At 42.6% G+C, this 23941-nt stretch overlaps 2 protein-coding genes across 2 annotated transcripts; both read right to left on the minus strand.

The window, feature by feature from the left end:
• Positions 1-592: 592 nt before the first annotated feature.
• On the minus strand, positions 593-5061 carry LOC124700353 (lariat debranching enzyme-like). The gene is made up of 10 exons (XM_047232496.1): positions 4992-5061; positions 4720-4836; positions 4090-4247; positions 3496-3617; positions 3107-3300; positions 1983-2165; positions 1772-1887; positions 1533-1672; positions 1187-1267; positions 593-932 (listed from the first exon to the last, which is right to left on the minus strand). The coding sequence occupies exons 1-10, from the start codon at positions 4995-4997 to the stop codon at positions 832-834; spliced, it is 1218 nt and encodes a 405-aa protein (XP_047088452.1). The 5' UTR covers positions 4998-5061; the 3' UTR covers positions 593-831.
• Positions 5062-8126: 3065 nt separating this feature from the next.
• On the minus strand, positions 8127-8576 carry LOC124700354. The gene has a single exon (XM_047232497.1). It carries the CDS (start codon positions 8471-8473, stop codon positions 8177-8179), a length of 297 nt encoding a protein of 98 aa, XP_047088453.1. The 5' UTR covers positions 8474-8576; the 3' UTR covers positions 8127-8176.
• Between the last annotated feature and the right edge of the window lie 15365 nt (positions 8577-23941).

Consider the following 23941-nt stretch of genomic DNA (forward strand, 5'->3'; position numbering starts at 1 on the left):
TGTTTGTGAACACTAGGGGTTTGAAAAGTGCAACTGATATATAAGACTAAACATGAACTAAAAAGAACCACGAAACGGGAGGTCGGCAGTTCACCGGGGGTAAGAGAAGTTCGGGCTGGATATGCTCGTTCGACGGGCGGAGGTGCTAGGGCTGTGCGCGACAGCGGCAGATCTTAGTTGTATTTTACAAGATTTGGACGTATAACAATATAGTGAAAAATCATGCTATATTCAAACTCGTATTTATTTTACGATATTTCCTTCAGAGGTCGACACTTAGCGGATCTACCATCGCATTTTTTAAGTTTGGAAGTTACATGATCAGCCAGAGTTGCTCTAAGTCGGCCGTGTTTCTCTGTTGTCACCAAACTATAGCAATGGCTTTTCTTATTCATGAAACGTTTGACATAGTCAAAAATCAACTTGTCAGGATTTTGCCGAACTGATATAAGATGGGACAACTTCAGCTCTTTATCACGAGTTTAAAAAAAAAGTGTTCATGGAATTTTATTCTCCAGATGGAACTAAGTATGAATAGAGTTAGAAGCTAATACTGAAAACCATGAAAAAAGAAGTATCAGTTAGACACAAATGGAACAAACGCACTTTTAAGTGTTCCTTGATACTAACTTCATCAAGTTAAGCTAAGTACTGGTTAACATGTTTCCAACTAGATTTAGTACACGCCCCATTAAATTTGACAAAGTCGGGTACTCTTAGTTCGTTCTGCAGTTATGCTCTACAGAGGTAGGGACAGTCATCAAAATATCTGCCAACAAAACCCTGGACGGAGGGATAATGCAACGGGACTTGTCTACTACTATCAGTGCTTCATTCGTCATCTTCGTCATCTTCAATTTCGTCGGGGAGCTCTATGTCGTCGTTATTAAGTGGATGTGCTGGCTGCGAGCTCGATGCATTTCTATTAACCCCTGTCGACCGAAAGATGGGTAACCACAAGTTACCACAAAGTATAACCACCAGGAGATGTATAAATAAAACAACTGCTTTTCTTTTTCTTTTGGTAGACAAATAGTTTGAGTGTAAGCTGATTATGTCAGACCGCCAGACCATAAGCCAACCAGTCCTTGGCTTGTCATATGCATGAAACTCAGAGCTTAAAAACACTATAAGTGACATTGAGCAAAAGCCATAAGGTTTTATTATCAGAGAACGAGAAACATACCCCCAGAATTAGACGAGTCCAGCAGATATGGGAGTTGTAAAAACTGGAGAAAAGATTCAGTTTGCGGATTCCTGCAATGAACTGTACGTAGCACAAGAACCATTAAAAGGAATATTTCCAAGTTTGACAAAGAAAGGGAATACAATTTAAATGCTTGGAATTGAACACTATTTTTGTGGTACTTTAAATACAAGAACAACTGGGTTGAAATGAGTGAACAGTAATATAACATGAAAGTGTGGAACTAAAGGAAAACTATATGGTAGCTCGAGATTCAAGAAACATTTTGATGGTAAAATCCATACTACTCATCGATCACAGTCAAGATGTCACTATTTAAGCTTACCCGCTGCGGGGGGATTATCAACTGGCATGGACGGATTAAAAGGTGGAGCAGTCTGGACAAAATCAAATGGCTTAGCCCCTCTAGCATTCAACTTGCTCCTAACCCACTGTCGGTCATTTTGAATGTCAAGTTCTTCATTCCTGTAGGATAAGCCAATGGAATTAATCCAGATTTTCCATTTATTATATATTTTCGAATTATTGATCACACATAACAATAAAGACATTGTATGCACCAACATTCTGAATGGTGCCCGAGTTAAGGGGAAAACATTATGGAATCTTCGTGTTATTGCAAGCCATTCTTCGTCGTACTGGATTTCATATGGCCCTGGATTGGATGGAATGTCTAGTACCTAAAAATGGATTGGCATGATTTACTCAGAACAAATGTGTAACAGAAACTTATTTGTAGTGGATCAAATGACCGTGAAAAACGAGATAAGAGTACCTGCAAGAAATTCCGCCTGGGAATGCACTTATCAAGCGCAAGAAACTTTGTTGTAGGTCCATCCTCACCATGTTGAATGATAGCTGGAAACTTACAATGAAGATGAGCTGAAAACCAGTACGGTGGTTTCAATTTGCTCAGTAATTTTGCTGCTGATTGGCTGCCTAGTGTTCTTGTGCGGACCTGAAATGGCAAGATAATATAAAAATAGTATGATATTCAGATGCAACACAATCGGACAATCCTAAAAGGTATGTGCTAGGGAAGCATGAAGAGAGAGCAGTCTCAGTCAAGCACTGTGCATATCAGACCAGAGTGGCCATCATACAAGATTTGGTGTCCTGGGAATTAGTTTTCCAAATAGAAAATACTTTTTTTGCCCATACACGTGAGTGCGACCCACATATAATGTAAGCAAGGAATTGGCATTTTTACTGAAAATGGTAAGGTTTATCCAGTGTAACCTTGACAAGATTAATTCGCAGGAAAAGGTCAAAAAACAAAGTTCAGCTAACTTACAACCTTGGAGACTATTTCAACATAGTAACACATCATGAAAACTTTGGCATCACATTAATCATATTATCCTTGGCTTTGCCTCAAAATGTGGCATTGTTGCACAGCAAGTGAACAAGTTCCCTTGAGGCATTATCACAAGGTTAGTGGGTGATCAGTTGTGGCAGGCATATGTTATAGAGAGAAGATTGTTGACATGCCCCGAATGTGTAGCGTACTAAAGCTTACGGGCAAGGTAGAAGAACCACTTTTCTAATTCTGCTTTATTCCGCACAGAGGGTCCTCTTTATATAGTGGCCTAACAATCCAATATAATAACAAGTCATAGATCTTATATCTAATTGGTTTAAGACCCAAGCTAAAAGATATCCTCTTAATATATAAGATAAACTGCACATACATAACAAAAGTGTAACACAAAAAATCTCCTATTCCACTAGCAGGGGCGGACCCACGTTGAGCCCAGTGGGGGCCTAGGTCCCCAGTCAATTTTTTGCAGCTTTAAAGCTTACTATATTACTACCTGGGCCCCCACTTAGCTAAGAAATAAGGCCCCCACTGGATATTTGGGCTGGTTCCGCCATTGCCAGTAGGTAACTTGGTATTACCTCTTCTTCGAAATGCCTTTTCTGTTGAATGAGTTTCTGCCAGTTTCCATATTCAGTAATGCCCACAGGCCAGTCATGTGAGATGAATATATCTAGAGGCTCCTTCACATGCATTAGCTTGAGAACATCATAATGCCTCACATGGTACACTGATATCTTGTTAGCTTCACTGTATGGAGGCCTCTCATGGTGTCCTGCGTAGGTTAGCAACAATAAGTTTTGAATGCTCTGATCAGAGTGTGATGACATCTATAGTTCTAGTTTAGGACCCATCTTCAACATGCTTCAACTCCCTACGCAATATCTTCTAGAATCAAATTATTAAAAAGAACTATGAATCTGCAAACTACAAATTACAAAGTATCCCAAACAAATATCAACTAACTTGCCTGAGTAATAATCATTTTGCTTATGTATTCCTGACATTCCACCAATTCGAATGTTTCCAAATTTAACAACACCAGCAAACCCCAAAAAGTAGATGTTAGGTGCTGCCCATCCTCCATAGTACCTGATCGGTATTATACCACAATGGAAATTATCACGCACTGAACAGTAGTACACAAATATATTGAAATCAATTTATCTAATGAATGAAATCTGTTAATCTTTAATTAAAATCTAAGAAAAAAAATAGGAAGCCTTAGATTCAAAACGATGTATTTGTCCCTTTAATTCCATTCATTTACATCCTATGTTTCTATGAATTACAATAGGGGCCCCACAGCCAGGAGTATGTAAGTGGCTATACAATAATAACAACACACTCCCATATACATAACAGATTTTATTTAGAAAGAAAATTTGAGTAAAATCTGTGGAAAATTTAAGAATACTGTGGTTCAGTCTTCCCCAAATTCGTATGTGCCAATTCTAGTTATTTCCCCCCGAAGTGAAAATATACAATAGAGTCACAGAGCTAAACGAAACCAAGAATTTGTATTTCGAAAGTTGTGCAGGGCATAAATGACAAAAAGACTCACAGTTCCCACAAATAATTGGATGCTTCATGGTTTCCACCGATGAAGATAGTGGGGTATGGGGCAACTGCTTGTCCGGAGTAGTACTTCCAAAATGAGTTCATGGTACGGTACTTTGGTTTGACGTTTACACAGTGTAAATCGCTCTCATTCCTTACAGCCTGCATGAAAAGGTGTAATGTCAGTGTACACTGAAAGACTATCGAACATTAAGCTATAACCTTGTGAAGAATAGCTTGTTCATGCTCCACTGGATGGAGACAGATATGGACGTCTTAAGGACATGTAAGAGGAACATATTTCCCTAAGACAAACTATTGCAGCGTTCAGTTAAAGGCTTTGAAGCGACGTATGTGTAAGTCTATCGTGCACTTAGAAAATGCTGTGGTAAGTGCATTAGTTATCTACTCCACCTAGTAGCAGTTATCAGGTTCAAACAGACAAAAGAACAGCATCGCAACCAGACAGCTCCCACAGCAGGTGCGGGTATAGCGGATGCCAACACTAGCAAGAATTTTTATTTGCAAACCAACATGCACATTTGCCCACATGCGTAAAGCAAAACTATACACATGTAATGTCTTGAAGGGCCAAAAAAAAAAACTCCAATAGCAGACAGGGCGGACTGCACACCTGGAAGTCGCCGCAGCAGATGAGGAGGTCGATCTTGATGCCCTCAGCTTCCTCGAGACGGCGCATCGTGTCGTAGACCTTGTCCAGCTCCCCGTGCATGCATCCCTCCACGGCGATCTGCACAGGACACCCAGCGAGGCATTACGTCGAGCACATGGCCGGCACGCTAACAGGAACTCCCGAAACCGCGCACCGAACAGCCGGTGCTCGGAGCACACGCGACCTCATCCGGAGAAACGGAGAGCGCAGCAGAGGCTCGTGGGATCACTCACCTTCATGGCGCTCCGGCTGATTAGAAGGAGGAGGGGGAGCAGCGATTTCTGGACGAGGCAGCAGAGCAGAGGGAGGTCCGAGGAGGAGTCCCGGAAAAGAGAAGGCGCCGCGCGAGCGAGGGGTAAGGGTTCTGCGCGAAAGGCCTAGTGAACCGTGTGGCCCGGTTTTGTAGTTGTGGGCTGAACCCTCTTGTTTGTGGGCTCTGATTGAAGCCGTTTACAGACTTCAACCGTTCTCAAATAAATGTACTTCTCGGAATGATGTTTTTATGCTCCCACATATGACTCTGTTTCAATAAAAAAAATAGAAAAAAATTGAACTTTTTGTACAAGGAATATAAACATGTTTTACAATAGCATGCCAAAAATCTCCGAGAAAATATGCATGGTCTGTGTAAGAAAGACAACTTAGACTGTTGCAAACAACAAATCCGAATACTCCAAACAGCGATGAATTTTATTATTTTTCCATAGTCCATCAAACCACTTCTCACGATAATTTTTCATGCAGTTAGAACATATTCCCATGTTTCTCGTAAAAAATCATAATTTTTTAATTTTGTATGCTATTTTTGCACATTTTTTTATTTAGACAGGAGCATATGAGCTCGGGTTAAGATGTACGTTTCCGTACTTCTAGCTTATATTTTAAATAAAGAAACTAAATTCTGATCAATTTTATTAAAATATTAGCAACATAAATAACATCAAATTCGTATAATATGATACTATATTTCAAGACAAATACAGTGGTATCGAATTGGTGTCATAAATAATAATCATTTGATATGTGTCAGCGTGCATGCACGAATTATTAAATCAGTAACACGTCCATGCCTCCCCACCCTCATCTCAGGCAACCTAAACCCTAAGCCCCGTCGTCGACGATCTCCCACCCCCGAAACCCTAAACCCCCACAACCATACCAAAGTTCTAGGCCTCACCTCTTCCGGCAACACATCGACCAGCCGTGTCTTCCCCCTCTCAAATGAAGTGGGCATGTGGTTGTCGTCATCTTCTTCCTCCCCGACAGGGTCTTCCTTCCCGACCACCACCCAACTAGGCCGGCCCAACTATCGTTTGATGAAGGAGACATAGGTATGCATCCTAGCACTATGCTACGAGCATCAAATAGGATTTTCCGTTGGCAGTGAGATTTTTTTTCCCTCCAGGTTTAAGCTTTTGGGAAGAATTGGAAATTTTGCACCTCGAATCCAGAAGTTGCAAGGACACGACGAACACGTGAAACTTGAATTCCAATGAAATCTTCTTCCCAATTAAGTCCTTTTGGTGGGTAGTGATCAAACAATTTGTACCAACTAAAGCATTTTTGAAGAATAAGCATATGGAGCGCCTTGCACACTGTGAGGCGTGTGGTGCCTTAGAGGAGTACATATCGCATGCTATGTTTGACTGTACGTCGGTGCGACTTTTTTTGGGCGAGATGAAAGGCATGGCAGACGTAAAGCTGCCATCATTCCACACTAACTCTTGGTTGATGGATATGCTGGATCATTTGTCGATCAACGATAATGATAAGAGCATAAGCTCCGTTGTGTGAGCAATCTGGCAGGAGCGCAATGCTCGCAATCATGGTGAACATTGAAGATCAGTGTCGGCGTTGGTTCAATGGGAAACTGAGACTATAATCAGTGGCGGAGCATCAACCCATGCAATGGGGGGCAAATGGGCTGAAAGGCCAACACAGGCCTATTTTGTTCAAATGGGGGGCGGGGGGGGGGGGGGGGGCAAATGCTCTTTTTGTTAGTATTTTCTTTGTTAAAGCCCATGGGCTGGGGGGCAACCCCCTGACTTTGCCATAGGTGACTATAATTGATCTACCCAAAACAAGGAAGGAGAAGGCAACCAAACTACTCCCTCCGTCTCAGATTAACAGGCGCGCACGTAGTTTAAGAAATTGTTTTGACCATTATTTTAGTCAATAAAATATGAAATATATGTCACAAAAATTATATCATTGGAAATCTTTTTTGCATACGAATCTAACGATATATATTTTGTAGACATAAAAGTTATATTTTGTTGACCAAATCAATTGTCAAAGTTTATCTTGAACTGCGTGCGTGCCTGTTAAACCGAAACGGAGGTAGTAGCAAGGACTAAAGCTCGTTGGACTTTCCCTGGGAAAGGCACTCTGAAAATAAATACTGACGCAAGCTTAGTGAAGAGTCTAGTTCTAGCAGCACGAGTGTGGTAGTTAGAGATTACCAGGGCACCATGATACGTGGACAAGCATTGTGGTATGAACATGCATCAAGCGCTAGGGTGCTAGAAGCGTTTGGCGATTCAAGATGGTGCACATATGGCAGTCGATAGGGGCTACACTTGTGTAATTATTGAGTCTGGTGTTAAGGAAGTTGTTGAGCTCTACGCTGAGGAAAGAAAGGATGAATCGAAATTAAAATCTATATGCCACGAGATTAGGAAAATTACGAGAGCCTTTTCTACTTTCACAGTAGTTTTTGTTGGGCGGGATGCTAACTAAGCGACCCATATTTGTGCTAAGCAAGCTAGTTCAATTAGTAGGAGATGCCTTTGGATCAATTATAATCCTGGCGCTAGAGTGATTGATTGTAATCCGATTAATTAAGAGAGAAGTCCAATTTACCCCCTAAACTTATCTCAAAGTTCAGCTTACAACCCTCAACTTTATTTTGGTTTAACTTTCAACCCTGAATTCTAAAAACGGTTCAAAATCATCCCTTGCACTGATTTTTCTTGTACCGTGTATGTTGTATGTTGATGAGTTGGCACAGTATATAGGAAGAAAAACCGCTAACTGGCGAGAAAACCCAGTTCAATACATGTCAAAAAAGGGTAGAAGGTCCAATTCCGAACAGTTTATAGAATTTAGGGTTGAAGATTGAACCAAAATAAAGTTGAGGGTTGTAATCTGAACTTTGAGACGAGTTTAGGGGCGTAAATTGGACTTCTCTCATTAATTAATAATCAATAAAGCTTTTTGATTCGCAAAAGAAAAAACCGAAAACAAACAGCACCAAATATTTGACATAGGAAAACGGGAATTCGAATTTATATACACAGTCGCGTTCTAGTCTAATCTACACATGCCTGGATGCTCGATCGACGCAATGCATTCTGTTAATTTGCTGATTTATTTACATGGCAAGCAACATAGAACTAGGCCGCGTACGCGGAAGGCTTCAAGACGCCCAGCAGCTGAGCCGCACCGCCTCCTCGAACTTGCTTCCGAGCGCCGCGGCCTTCTCCTCCGCGTCCCGATCGCCGCCGGCGTGAAGCCCTCTCTGTTTCACCACCTCGGCGGCCGCCACCTCCGGCACCGCCGCCGGCGCCTTATCCCGTCGCGTCATCATCGCCAGGAAACCGGTAGGGAACAGGACATTGCGGAAGCCGAACCTAAAACCACCCTCGCGCGGCGCCTCCACCGCCGCGGGGCCGTGGTGGTAGATCGGGAACAGCATCGAGGCGCTGGGGGCCATTGCGTAGCTAGGTGTTCTCCGATTTGCTGCGATCGATTCTACTAGAACGATCACGACGGTGTTGGATTGGATTGGATGTGGTTTGGATCGGATGAGATTGGATAAGATACGTGGCTGCGGCCGTATTTATGGAGTGCGGAGTCGGTAAGCATGACGAGGCAATTGGATATCTGGATACGGTGGGTGGGCCCGAGGTTTTGGGGAAAACCGGTGGGCTATCGTTAGATTCCTTCTCGAGTCCGGAGCTCGTGGGATGGGTGCCGCGGCAGCATTACAAAATTGCACGCAATACAATTACTTCACCAGGTTCTAAAATTACTTAAAGTTAAACTTTATAAAGTATATAAACGCCTATTGTAAAATATAAAATTTATTTTACTAGAATCGTTATACAATATATCTTCATATTATATGTATTTGGTAATATTTTTTTCCTTGACCAAACTTTGTAAAGTTTTTACTTGGACTAAACTTACAACGCAAAGTAAATAAATACGGAGCGAGTAGCATAGCGTGCAAAAATGATCACGCAATCAAAACTTTTGGGGACCTAACTTGTGGAGCTAAATTTTATACTACCTCCGTCCCAAGGAATAAGGCGCACGCGTATTCCAAGACGAAATTTGACCATAAAATTGAGCAACAAAATCTTAATTATATTGTATGTAATTAGTATCGTTAGATTCGTATTGAAAAGCACTTTCTAATGATGCCAATTTCATACAAATAATCTTTATATATTTTAAGTAATTCTTGATCAAACAAAAAACACGTAAAGCGAGGGCGCCTTATTCCTTGAATCGGAGGTAGTACCGTATTTCGCAAAAATACGATTATTTTCTAACGGCCTAGCGCAATCATATGACTTTTTTTTTCTAAAATGGCAGCATAATGGTTGAAAACATACACATTATGCACATCAAAATACATTTTTCCTACAGCTATATATGATGGCCGTTTATTTAAATAACTGTATAATTATGGCATTGTTGACGTCAGAAACCCACCGGCGGGCATACCATTTAAAAATATCGTGCAACTATTGCACATGGTAGATACACTTTTAAGAGCCCTAAAACATCTACTTAGGCTAGCTGCAATACATTACCTCAAAATTTAGATTTCACTATAAAAGATGTTTTTGATTCTGCGTTTTCTCTAACTTTTTTACTTTGTCCGTTCTTGTATGCAAGGTCATTATGTCATTTTTAGATAGTAAGAAAAAAAACAACTAATAGAAAACATGATTAATTATGTGGAAAATTTCTTGAACAAATAAAACATGTTGCATCTGGTTTCTCCATCTCTATGACGGCATGCAACCTTCACATTGATGAGTGCCAGTTTACAAAAGAGAAATCTATTCAGTTCTTCTCGAAAGAAAGATAGTAGCCTTGTACAGATGAAAATTATATTTTTGACAGTATCATGTATTCAAAAAATGGATCGAGTACCAAAAGGTGATGTTATGTGCAATTTTCTCATGGCAGCACGGTCTATAGTCACAAGCCCGTGTGGATAGCGCAAAACACATTATCATGTAATCACCCCAATTTTTCGTCAATACCCACTCTGCTTCTAAATAATAAATACAAAACGTTTTGGAGGATTAAATTGAACTGCCCGAATATTTTATATTTAGGAGCAGAGGAAGTAGCTTGTTACTTGTAGATACTACATTGAGCTAGATGTTTGCTCTCGTAGGTGCCATGGAGAGAAGATGAGAGCATGTGCTAGCACGAGGCAGCACACGTCGGATAAAGCTACCATCCATCCATCCGTCAGTGGGAAATCGATAGAGAATCTGTCCGGGAGGAAGAAAATGGATGGTCACGAATTATTTGTTGTTTTTAAAACAGCGGACGTTCTTGTGGTACAAGATGTGAACGATCGTAATCAGCACACTGATTCGAAACTGCCAAAGGAACAAGAGGAATAGCTAAAAATGAACAAGATTTGTCATACGAAAAATTAAGGAAATTCGAGTTCTTATACACATTGCAGTCGCATTCTATCTACGCATAGTATGCCGTTGCCTCGATGCTTAATCGGCGCAATGCGACGCATTTGTTCATGCTGATTTACAATGGGCGGGAGGCGGAGGCTACCGCAGGTGCGCGCAAAGCTTCAGGACGACCAGCAGCTGAGCTCCACGGCCTCCTCGAACCTGCTTCCCAGCGCCGCGCCCGCGGCCGTCTCCTCCTGATCGCCGCCGGCGTTGCGCAGCCTCTGCTTCTTCCCCTCGCCGCCCGCCACCTCCGGCCGCGGTGTCAGGACGGCGGCAGAGAAAACGTTGCGGAAGCTGAACCGAAAGCCACCGGCGCCAGCGCCACCCTCGCGCGGCGCCGCGTCCACCTCCGCCGCAGCGGCAGCGGGGCCGTGGTGGTGGTGGAGCTGGTGGTAGCTCAGGAACAGCATGGACGCGCTGGGAGCCATCGCCTAGGCTGCACTATCTGCTCTGCACGCTTTACAACGATCGATTTTCAGAAGGAACACGACGATCGGCTCTTGCTCTTGGATTGGAATTTGGATTGCAGTAATTCGTAGTTCGGGTTGGATTGGGATAGCAGTTCCCGCTTCTTGGGTATTTATGGTGACCAGACTCTGAGAGGCGATCGGATAGGGCAGAGGTGGGCGTGCCGAGGTATTGGGGGAAACCGGTGGGCTATCTTTGGATTTCCGTGCGCTGTCAGTACTGGAACTGGAATCTGAACTGCCCAACCCCAACCTGTGGGAGGAGAGACACCAGACCAGAGGCGCCCCCCGTTTTGTGCTAGCGGGCGCCGGCACGAGGCAGCACACGCCGCGGCGGTGCAGGAACGCTCCCCGTCGGTTGGGTCGTCCAAGGAGAATCCGTCGGGGGATGGTGACGAGTTGTTTGTGGTGGGTGAGGTTTGGGAGCGCGCGCCGGCACGGGCAGGGGCGCGCCTCCTCGTGGGCGGTCAAAACCGGCGTGTGCCGAGCTTGTGTAACCTAAACGGATAGGATAATTTTGGCAGCATTTGTCAGGACACTAACTGGATCTGACGAGTTGGGATTAACAAGAATAACAATTGAAGAAGAGTTGGTAGAAGAACTAGAAAACTGGAGATACAAATTGAAGGCTAAATATATTACTATACTAAACGTGAACAGCTTCCATTTTTCACAGGGTTTTGAATTTTTTTTTACAATTAAGGCAGAGCCAACACGTGTGTTCCGTGGTGGTTTAATTCCCACAAGTTTTTCCTCTTGTGTACGCTTTGGTGCTCTCTAGCGGTTATTTAGGAGCTTTTAATTTTCTTTCCTCTGTTACTCAGTTATTTGGGTATCTTAAGCTGTCGTCGTAAAGGCACAACTCGGTCAAAGCGGCGTAACTTCTCTCTGGAATTCTCCTCCTCTCCCGATTTATCCTCTTCCTCCCCTCCCGAGAATAGCCTCACGGGCTTCCATGGGGTCACGTCCCTCGGCAATGCCAGCAGGCCGCCCCTCTATTATTCTGCTTCCCATTGTGGACCTCCACGGGCGCAGCACACGAGGAGGAGGGGCATCTCGCCGAGTTCCCTAGGCCGGTGATGGCGTGTAACTCACACGTTCGTTGGGAACCCCAAGAGGAAGGTATGATGCGCACAGTAGCAAGTTTTCCCTCAGAAAGAAACCAAGGTTTAATCGAACCAGTAGGAGCCAAGAAGCACGTTGAAGGTTGATGGTCGCGAAATGTGATGCGGCGCAACACCGGGGATTCCGGCGCCAACTAGGAACCTGCACAACACAACCCAAGTACTTTGTCCCAACGAAACGGTGAGGTTGTCAATCTCACCGGCTTGCTGTAACAAAGGATTAAACGTATCGAGTGGAAGATGTTTGCAAAGAAAACAGTAAAACAAGTAGATTGTATGCTATGTAAAGAATAGGACCGGGGTCCACAGTTCACTAGAGGTGTCTCTCCCATAAGATAAAAGCATGTTGGGTGAACAAATTACGATCGGGCAATTGACAAATAGAGAAAGGCATAACAATGCATATACATGACATGGTAAATATAGTGAGATTTAATTGGGCATTACGACAAAGTACATAGACCGCCATCCAATCGCATCTATGCCTAAAAAGTCCACCTTCAGGTTATCGTCCGAACCCCTCCGGTATTAAGTTGCAAAGCAACGAGACAATTGCATTAAGTATTGTGCGTAATGTAATCAATAACTACATCCTTAGACATAGCATCAATGTTTTATCCCTAGTGGCAACAGCACATCACAACCTTAGAACTTTCTGTCACTGTCCCAGGTATCAATGAAGGCATGAACCCACTATCGAGCATAATTACTCCCTCTTGGAGTTAAGAGTAAAAACTTGGCCAGAGCCTCTACTAATAACGGAGAGCATGCAAGATCATAAACAACACATGAACAATAGATTGATAATCACCATAATCATAGTACTCTCTATCCATCGGATCCCGACAAACACAACATATAGAATTACATATAGATGATCTTGATCATGTTAGGCAGCTCACAAGATCTAACAATGAAGCACAACAAGGAGAAGACGACCATCTAGCTACTGCTATGGACCCATGGTCCAGGGGTGGACTACTCACTCATCACTCCGGAGGCGATCATGGCGATGAAGAGTCCTCCGGGAGATGAATCCCCTCTCCGGCGGGGTGCCGGAGGCGATCTCCGAGAATCCCCCGAGATGGGATTCGCGGCGGCGGCGTCTCCGTAAGGTTTTCCGTATCGTGGCTCTCGATGCGGGGGTTTCGCGACGGGAGCTTTAAGTAGGCGGAAGGTCAACGCGAGGGGCCACACGAGGGGCCCAGGGGCAGGGCCGCGCGGCCAAGGGCTGGGCCGCGCCGGCCACCCCCCTGACTGCCTCGTGGCCCCACTTCGTTAGGTCTTCGGTCTTCTGGAAGCTTCGTGCAAAAATAGGACCCTGGGCGAAAGTTTCGTCCAATTCCGAGAATATTTCTTTACTAGGATTTCGAAACCAAAAACAGCGAAAAACAAGAATCGGCTCTTCGGCATCTTGTTAATAGGTTAGTTCCGGAAAATGCATAAATATGACATATAATGTGCATAAAACATGTAGGTATCATCAATAAAGTAGCATGGAACATAAGAAATTATCGATACGTTGGAGACGTATCAGCATCCCCAAGCTTAGTTCCGCTCGTCCCGAGCAGGTAAAACGATAACAAAGATAATTTCGAAGTGACATGCCATCATAATCTTGATCATACTATTTGTAAACATATGTAATGAATGCAGCGATCAAAGCAAAGGTAATGACATGAGTAAACAACTGAATCATATAGCAAAGACTTTTCATGAATAGTACTTCAAGACAAGCATCAATAAGTCTTGCATAAGAGTTAACTCGTAAAGCAATAAATCAAAGTAAAGGTGTTGAAGCAACACATAAGAAGATTAAGTTTCAGCGGTTGCTTTCAACTTGTAACATGTATATCTCATGGATATTGTCAACATAAAGTAATATAACAAGTGCAATATGCAAGTATGTAGGAATCAATGCACAGTTCACACAAGTGTTTGCTTCTTAAGGTGGAAGGAGATAGGTAAACTGACTCAACAATAAAAGTAAAAGAATGGTCCTTCGCAGAGGAAAGCATCGATTGCTGTATTTGTGCTAGAGCTTTTATTTTGAAAACATGAAACAATTTTGTCAACGGTAGTAATAAAGCATATGAGTTATGTAAATTATATCTTACAAGTTGCAAGCCTCACGCATAGTATACTAATAGTGCCCGCACCTCGTCCTACTTAACTTGGACTACCGGATCTTTGCATGTCATGTTTCAACCAAGTGTCACAAAGGGGTACCTCCATGCCGCCTGTACAAAGGTCCAAGGAGAATGCTCGCATTTCGGATTTCTCGCTTTTGATTATTCTCAACTTAGACATCCATACCGGGACAACATGGACAACGGATAATGGACTCCTCTTTAATGCATAAGCATGTAGCAAAGTTATTATTCTCATATGAGATTGAGGATATATGTCCAAAACTGAAACTTCCACCATGATTCATGGCTTTAGTTAGCGGCCCAATGTTCTTCTCTAACAATTTTGCATGCTCCAACCACTAAAATGATAGACCTTCAGACAAGACGGACATGCATAGCAACTCACATGATATTCAACAATAGTTGATGGCGTTCCCCGAAACATGGTTATCGCACAACAAGCAACTTAATAAAATATAAAGTGCATAAGTACATATTCAATACTACGATAGTTTTTAAGGCTATTTTGTCCCATGAGCTATATATTGCAAAGGCGAATGATGGAATTTTAAAGGTAGCACTCAAGCAATTTACTTTGGAATGGCGGGTAAATACCATGTAGTAGGTAGGTATGGTGGACACAAATGGCATAATGGTTGGCTCAAGGATTTTGGATGCATGAGAAGTATTCCCTCTCGATACAAGGTTTAGGCTAGCAAGGTTATTTGAAGCAAACTCAAGGATGAACAAGTGCAGCAAGACTCACATAAAAGACATATTGTAAACATTATAAGACTCTACACTGTCTTCCTTGTTGTTCAAAACTCAATACTAGATATTATCTAGACCTTAGAGAAACCAAATATGCAAATCAAATTTTAGCAAGCTCTATGTATTTCTTCATTAATGGGTGCAAAGCATATGATGCAAGAGCTTAAACATGAGCACAATAATTGCCAAGTATCACATTATCCAAGACATTTTTAGAATTACTACATGTAGCATTTTCCAATTCCAACCATATAACAAATTAACGAAGAAGAAACTTCGCCTTGAACATTATGAGTAAAGCCTAAGGACACATGTGTCCATATGCAACAGCGGAGCGTGTCTCTCTCCCACAAAGTGAATGCTAGGATCCATCTTATTCAAACAAAAACAAAAACGAAAACAAACCGACGCTCCAAGTAAAGAACACCGGATGTGACTCGAATAAAAATATAGTTTCGGGGGAGGAACCCGATGATGTTGTCGATGAAGAAGGGGATGCCTTGGGCATCCCCAAGCTTAGATGCTTGAGTCTTCTTAAAATATGCAGGGATGAACCACGGGGGCATCCCCAAGCTTAGAGCTTTCACTCCTCTTGATCTTAGTATATCATTCTCCTCTCTTGACCCTTGAAAACTTCCTTCACACCAAACTTCAAGCAAACTCATTAGAGGGTTAGTGCATCATTAATAATTCACACATTCAGAGGTGACACAATCATTCTTTTCACTTCTGGACATTGCATAATGCTACTGGACATTAATGGATCAAAGAAATAAATCCAACATAGCAAAAGAGGCAATGCGAAATAAAAGGCAGAATCTGTCAAAAACAGAACAGTCCGTAAAGACGAATTTATAAATGGCACCAGACTTGCTCAAATGGAAAAACTCAAAACTAATGAAAGTTGCGTACATATCTGAGGATCACGCTCGTAAATTGGCAGATTTTTTCGAATTTTCTACAGAGAATTATGCCCAGATTCGTGACAGACAGCAATGCTGTTTCTGCGCAGCGATCCCAAATATAACATCAACTTTGACATAGAAACTTTACTTGGCACAAAAACATGATAAGGAGAGGTTGCTACAGTAGTAAACAACTTCCAAGACTCAATAAAACAAAAAATTGCTGTAGGTAAAAACATGGGTTGTCTCCCATAAGCGCTTTTCTTTAACGCCTTTCAGCTAGGCGCGAAAGTGCAAATCAAGTATTATCGAGAGATGGTGTGTCAACCTTACCTTGGGCTTCATCTTTACCTTTCTTAATGTTTTTCTTTCCTTTTGGTTTAGGAAATATATGATTCCCCCTGATATAGAGGTGAATTTCAGAGTGCCTTCTCCCACATCAATGACTGCTCCCAATAATTTCAGCAAGGATCTTCCGAATATGATTTTTCCTGTTTCAATAATAAGATAATCAATGGATACTGTTCTTCCACGAATGGTTGTATGCACACCTGCAGCTATTCCCTTAGGAATTATGATAGAGTTATCAATAAGAGCTATTTCTTCTCCCCCTTTATCGACTCCCCAAAGTTTCAAAGATTTATAAATGTTTTCAGGCATAAGGCAAAATTCATACATAATATCACAATAGGCATGAAGAGTTCGATCACCGATGACAATTTTAACAGAAGGGTCCCATGATGAAGGTTTAGGATTCTCTAAGACTTGTTCAAGACGATTACGAACACAAGTGATAATTATCATTTAAGCGAGATGTACTTATCTCGAGATTGTTCAATCTATTATGAATGCTAATAAGGGCTGAATCAAAGTTATTAGCTGAATCATGTGATGCAACCAATTTCTTTATGGCATTAAAAGCTTGATCCCCATTACAATGAAGGAAATCTCCTCCTACTAAAGTGTCCAAAGCATATCTATAGCGAACCATAAGACCAAAATAAAAATTACTAAGGAGCAAACTTAGAGTCATTTGAGGTTCAGTTTTGCGATAAGAAGTAAAAATTCTAGACCAAGCATCCTTAAAACTCTCCTCATCCCCTTGCTTGAAAGTGAAAACTAAGTCTTCAGGTGAAGAAGTAACAGGTTCAGAGCTAGACATGGTAATAAAAGTAACTAAAAATTTTTTTTTTGTATTTTAAATATAGAGTGCAGGACAATAAAGCAAACTAGATAGAGTAAATGCAAGTAACTAATTTTTTTGTGTTTTCGATATAGAGAGCAAGACAATAAATAAAGTAAAACTAGCAACTAATTTTTTTTGTGTTTTGATTTAGTGCAGCAAACAAAGTAGTAAATAAAATAAAGCAAGACAAAAACAAAGTAAAGAGATTGAGAAGTGGAGACTCCCTTGCAGCGTGTCTTGATCTCCCCGACAACGGCGCCAGAAAAAGAGCTTGATGGCGTGTAACTCACACGTTCGTTGGGAACCCCAAGAGGAAGGTATGATGCGCACAGTAGCAAGTTTTCCTCGTAAAGAAACCAAGGTTTAATCGAACCAGTAGGAGCCAAGAAGCACGTTGAAGGTTGATGGTCGCGAAATGTGATGCGGCGCAACACCAGGGATTCCGGCGCCAACTAGGAACCTGCACAACACAACCCAAGTACTTTGTCCCAACGAAACAGTGAGGTTGTCAATCTCACCGGCTTGCTGTAACAAAGGATTAAACGTATCGAGTGGAAGATGTTTGCAAAGAAAACAGTAAAACAAGTAGATTGTATGCTATGTAAAGAATAGGACCGGGGTCCACAGTTCACTAGAGGTGTCTCTCCCATAAGATAAAAGCATGTTGGGTGAACAAATTACAGTCGGGCAATTGACAAATAGAGAAAGGCATAACAATGCATATACATGACATGGTAAATATAGTGAGATTTAATTGGGCATTACGACAAAGTACATAGACCGCCATCCAACCGCATCTATGCCTAAAAAGTCCACCTTCGAGTTATCGTCCGAACCCCTCCAGTATTAAGTTGCAAAGCAACAGACAATTGCATTAAGTATTGTGCGTAATGTAATCAATAACTACATCCTTAGACATAGCATCAATGTTTTATCCCTAGTGGCAACAAGCACATCACAACCTTAGAACTTTCGTCACTCGTCCTGGTATCAATGAAGGCATGAACCCACTATCGAGCATAATTACTCCCTCTTGGAGTTAAGAGTAAAAACTTGGCCGAGCCTCTACTAATAACGGAGAGCATGCAAGATCATAAACAACACATGAACAATAGATTGATAATCACCATAATCATAGTACTCTCTATCCATCGGATCCCGACAAACACAACATATAGAATTACATATAGATGATCTTGATCATGTTAGGCAGCTCACAAGATCTAACAATGAAGCACAACAAGGAGAAGACGACCATCTAGCTACCGCTATGGACCCATGGTCCAGGGGTGGACTACTCACTCATCACTCCGGAGGCGATCATGGCGATGAAGAGTCCTCCGGGAGATGAATCCCCTCTCCGCGAGGTGCCGGAGGCGATCTCCGGAATCCCCCGAGATGGGATTCGCGGCGGCGGCGTCTCCGTAAGGTTTTCCGTATCGTGGCTCTCGGTACCGGGGGTTTCGCGACGGGAGCTTTAAGTAGGCGGAAGGTCAACGCGAGGGGCCACACGAGGGGCCCGGGGGCAGGGCCGCGCGGCCAAGGGCTGGGCCGCGCCGGCCCCCCCCGGCTGCCTCGTGGCCCCACTTCGTTAGGTCTTCGGTCTTCTGGAAGCTTCGTGCAAAAATAGGACCCTGGGCGAAAGTTTCGTCCAATTCCGAGAATATTTCTTTACTAGGATTTCTGAAACCAAAAACAGCAGAAAACAGCAACTGGCTCTTCGGCATCTTGTTAATAGGTTAGTTCCAGAAAATGCATAAATATGACATATAATGTGCATAAAACATGTAGGTATCATCAATAAAGTAGCATGGAACATAAGAAATTATCGATACGTTGGAGACGTATCAGCCGGCCATGGCAGTGTGGTGCCGCGCCGATCCGGCCTCCGACGAACTTGGGAGGGAGACGGGGTGGCGGCGGTATGGAGATGGGACGGAGAAAGAGGCGACCGCGGCCTCCCCCAACCCCTGCAGGTCCGGCACGTCATCGTGCTGTTCTAGACGAGAGGAATCAGCACGGCGGCCATGGAGGCATCGACGACGGCGCGCTGCGAAGGTCGGTGGCCGGGGTCGGCGTTGGGGGGAAGCAGGAATTTGTTTCGGTAGCAGAAGGGACCGCGATGGTGCTGGCGGCGCCCCTTATTCTCTCTCACTGGCCGGGTGCTGCCCCTGGCGCAGCACGGTGGACGGTGGAGGAGCTCGGGGCCTCCTCTCCTCTAGAGGAGGCTGTGGGCGTGGATGAGCCGATGAGGACCTGGGCGCCCTCCTCTTCTCCCCAACATGTATTGGAGAAGAGCTGACACGGCCATCCTCATAGTGTCGCTGGCGGAGCGGCTGTTTTGGAGTGGGGGCGCTGAAGGCCACCGTCGCGCCTGGGTGCACGTCCGAGGTGCCGTCGGCCTCCAGGTCTTGCGCGCGGTAGGTTCGAGCGCGGCCGCCAACGCCGACGACGAACCACGAGCGGTGGTGGCGGAGTTCTCGGTGGAGAGCACGACGGCGACGCGCCACAGGTAAGTGACGTTGAACTCGCTGCGGCCAACCTCCCGGCAGCTCTTGCTCGCTGCAGTTTGGTCGCGCAGCGCAAAGCTCCCTCCTGCCCCTGCTCACTGCAGAGTTCCTCCGCGCCGCACGCAGCTCTAGGCCCATGCTGGACGCCAAGTCCCGCCGCGTCTCATGTTCACCTCAACGCCGCCCCTATTTGCGCTAGACTCCTGCCATGCTGCCCGCCCCTGTTCGATGCTCAAGATGCCGTGCCCGTGCTCGCCTGGTGATTAGTGTCCGAGGCGTGGCCGGCCTCCGGCCGTCAGGTATGCCTTCAGATCCTGCACGGGGAAATTCCTCTAGTGGCTGTGTCGGCTGATTCTGCTGCCGAGTCAGCCTCTACGTATCTTGGCATGTAGGCCTTTAGAATTCTTGCTTTTCTGAACAACTTGGCAATCAGAATACCACTCCTTTTGTAAATGAAGATTTTTTTTCACGTTTTTCAGAAATTTTACATGTGATTGATACAGCTGTGTCCCGGTCTGCCAAAGCAAAGCTGAACAACATAATTTTGTGGCTTTATTCATTAAATTAAACCATATCATAATTTTGAGAGCTAGATTGTCAGTTATTATTCTGAACCAAGCTAGCCCAACCAACTAAGAGGTATAGAAACATTTTATTTGGTGGTAAAGTTATGATCTGACTCCACAATCTTCATGCTTACCAAACATTTTAATTAGCTCTCTAAAGTAGCTCATGCCTCTGTAGGCCTACATTTTATATGTTGGATCCATATGGTGCCAGTTAGTTAATCAGTTAAGTCGTTCATTTAGGCTAACTGTTGGCTCAGTTTAACAATGATCTTAGCTGACTAATTATGGTGACTAATTGAGTGATTACTTAGAATTTTGTCTAGAGATGCAGTGTTCTGTTGAGAGTATGAGTAGTACTAATTATTGCACATATTTGTGCATTTGCGCCCTCTGCAATCTCACTTATAGACTGCAACAAGTATTATCAAATTCTTTCCTACAAGATAATAAAGACGATGGTGTCCTACTTAAATAAAATGTTGTGTTCCGAGCAAGCTCATGGTTGTTTGCACTTGAGAAAAGATTGTACCGTTGTGTTCAATTTAAGGGACACTGCATTTCTAAATCAACATTGTCATATGTTCCATGACAGTAAACTAAGCTCCAGTGACATGTTCATACCTAAGCCAAGAAGCTGGCACGACACGGATTATACACTGCCAGATGACCAGCCCCACTAGACTAATTTGTACGAGTTCTTTGAGACCTGGATTGTTCTATTATGTGAATTATGGTTATGTATAGCTTCATATTCTGGGTTTTCCTTATTGAGCAAGTGGCATGCAGAGAAACATAAATTGCATATTGGTTCATGCACTGGGCAGGCTTGCTGCTCCTGGACGACGGCACGGTAGGCTCTTGATCAACGGTGAAGTCAGGAATACCTGATGTTGAGTGGCAGGCATTAGTGCACTTCAGGTGACACTCATTGGATTTTTAGGTTGAAATTTTTGTTGTTACTCACCCACTCATCATGTCCTAACACTCATGTATTACCTGATGTTTTGGCCTAGAAACTGGATTGATAATAATTCAATGGTTGTCATTACTACACCTGCTATTTTTTTGCTAATGTTTAATATAGAAAAGGTTGTCGTAGGAGCTTCCAGATTATTGTGTTTGTGCCTTCTTTATTATAATCTTGCACATGGTGGCGTGATCTTCGATTGACATCCGGGGTAATACTCGATTGGTCTTGATTGGGTGTAGAGACCGCTTCACTCTCTCAATTAGACACAAGAGGCAACACAGCTCTATGGCAGTCGCATCGGCAACAAAATTAAGTAGTACAATATGTCTCTCTCTTTGAAACATTACACTTTCAATTCCCCTAATTAGCTCTACAATGTAATAATATAATGCTGGAGCCATTAAGTACAATTCAACCCAGTTAGCTGATTCATGTGCGTTTGATCTCAAGTCGAGTGATCCACTTTTTTGTTTATATGCAGATTCTATGGAGTGCGCTTAAGCAGATACTTACCATCCCTGCAGGTCGTGTCAACAACTCATTCGGGATATTTGAGATTGCCACTCTTCTGTATGGAAATGAATCAGCCATTTGCTTTCTCTGTGTTAGTGCATATGTAAATGCTATCTGGTTTGTGCGATTGTGTTCTTCTCATATCCTCTTTTCAATATGTCAATCATTTTTCTAAATATGTTTACAAAAATATTATATGCACATACTACCTCTTCTATCCAACCATTGAAAAATGTCTATTATAAGCTATTACTAACATGCAGCTATCAGAAAAACGTACTTATATGCTTCAATTATATCAGTTGGCAGTATGATTCACATTTTCGAGAGCCCACATAAAATTCAATACTGTTACCGATTGAACACCAATTTTGTTAGCTAAATATTTTTATATATTTCTTACCTAGGGCAAAAAAGAAAAGTTATGGTTACATTTGTAGTTGTACCCCTATGTTTTCAACACTAGGTAATCTATTTGGATTAACGGTTAGATTCTCCACCTTGACGGAAAGAAGAGACCTGAGAGCGACACTACAATCAAACATACACTTGCTCATCATGGAACTACTGCAAGGAAAACAATGCTAGCCATTACCTTACAGTCTTGGCCACTGTACAGAATACCTACCCTGACAGGTTGATGGCTGCGGCCTAAGGTGTCAAAGGTCTGAACTTCCAATAGCAACACCAAAGATTTCTTCATACATACACGGTCGACTGGATGTTTATTCTTGCTCTAGGTAAGAACGATCCACCTATCTTTGCTTACTTTGGTTGGTTCTTTTCAGATATAATATTATGTTATTCGTCAGATTTTTTTGTTGCTACGAATTTTTTTTACCTGCCCAGAAAAATTGTTTCTTTTGTACTCTTAAAATGTTTGTCATATGCCCAAATCAAAAAAAAAATCTTCACTATTTTTATGTCCTTTCCCTGAAATCGTCGATGACAGAATTTTTTCTTTACTACTTATTTAGTTTTTAGAGTTCGACTATCTATTTTCGTTTCACACACAATCTAAATTTTCATAGTACATCGACTGTTTGTGTACATGCCAAGTTTAAGGCTATGAGCGATTCAAGAAGAGTCCCCCTCTCAGTTTTAGAGATTGGCAACTAATAAAGCAATTCATTCTATTCTAGGGGATGAAAAGATCATAGAGGCACTGGAGCTGAGAAGGATCCTCTTTTGCATATGGGTGTTTTATCGGTTCCTAAAGATCACGGTGGACCAAGTGAAGAGCTCACCATCCTCTCATCCAACCATGAAGATGACGGCACCGAGCACTGACAACTCAAAGACGTGGGAACACTGACACCACCCATCCTACTGTGGTACTTGTGGATCTCTGCTTAGCTTTTCTCGCTAGAAAAGAGCTGTCATGTATACCAAATAGAATTTAGGATCTATGATATTTATGCAAGTCATGTATACCAAATAGAATTTAGGATCTATGATATTTATGCAAGGCAGTTCCATGAACTATGTAAGCAAGTTCCAGGTATAAATTAATACGACCGGCTAACCTCCGTTTTATAATTGAATTTGCCCTCCTAAGTGTCACCACTCACCAATGCTGTGACAAACTCCTTACAACCACCAATGTTACCTCACAGGCGTGGCGTACGATGGTCAATATGTAGTGTCAGTTATTATTACTAGATTTAATTTTGGTTTCTTTCTAATGCCCGCTTATTTACTTGATTCTCAGGATCAGCTTTTTATGCACATAAGTTTAATGTATGATGTATCAAATTTCGTTATCAACCACCTTGATCCATTACTTAAAAGCAAAGTATTAATTATTTCTATCAATTCAAGTGTGGTCTTAAAACTATTAATACCATCATAATACATGTCGGTGCGGCGTGCCGCCGCGCCCATTCCTGCTAGTTGCAGTAATTGAAGAACTGGAAATAATTACAACAAAAATTTAGGGTTTATTTCGTGATTGATTGCAACAACATACTCCTGACGATGAATACGATACTACCTTACAAAGGTATGTTTATATAGAGCTAACCAACTATTTCATGGCAACATGGGTTGAATACGATACTACCTTACGGCTATTAACCCACTGGTAAACCGAAAACTCATCGGTGAGCACGAGTGAGCTCGTTTTTTGAAATTTTTAAAAAATAGAACTTTTTGGTCTCGAAAAATTCAGCCAAAAAATATGTAGATACATATATACATAGAGATTGCACGCCTGAAATTTCATTCAAAAATGGGAAATACAAAAAAAGGACAAATTCCTGACAGTATATAGCCACTATATACGTGTATTTTTGTCAGAAATTTGTTTTTTTC

Source organism: Lolium rigidum, chromosome 3, assembly GCF_022539505.1.
Source record: "Lolium rigidum isolate FL_2022 chromosome 3, APGP_CSIRO_Lrig_0.1, whole genome shotgun sequence".
Classification (NCBI taxonomy): domain Eukaryota; kingdom Viridiplantae; phylum Streptophyta; class Magnoliopsida; order Poales; family Poaceae; genus Lolium; species Lolium rigidum.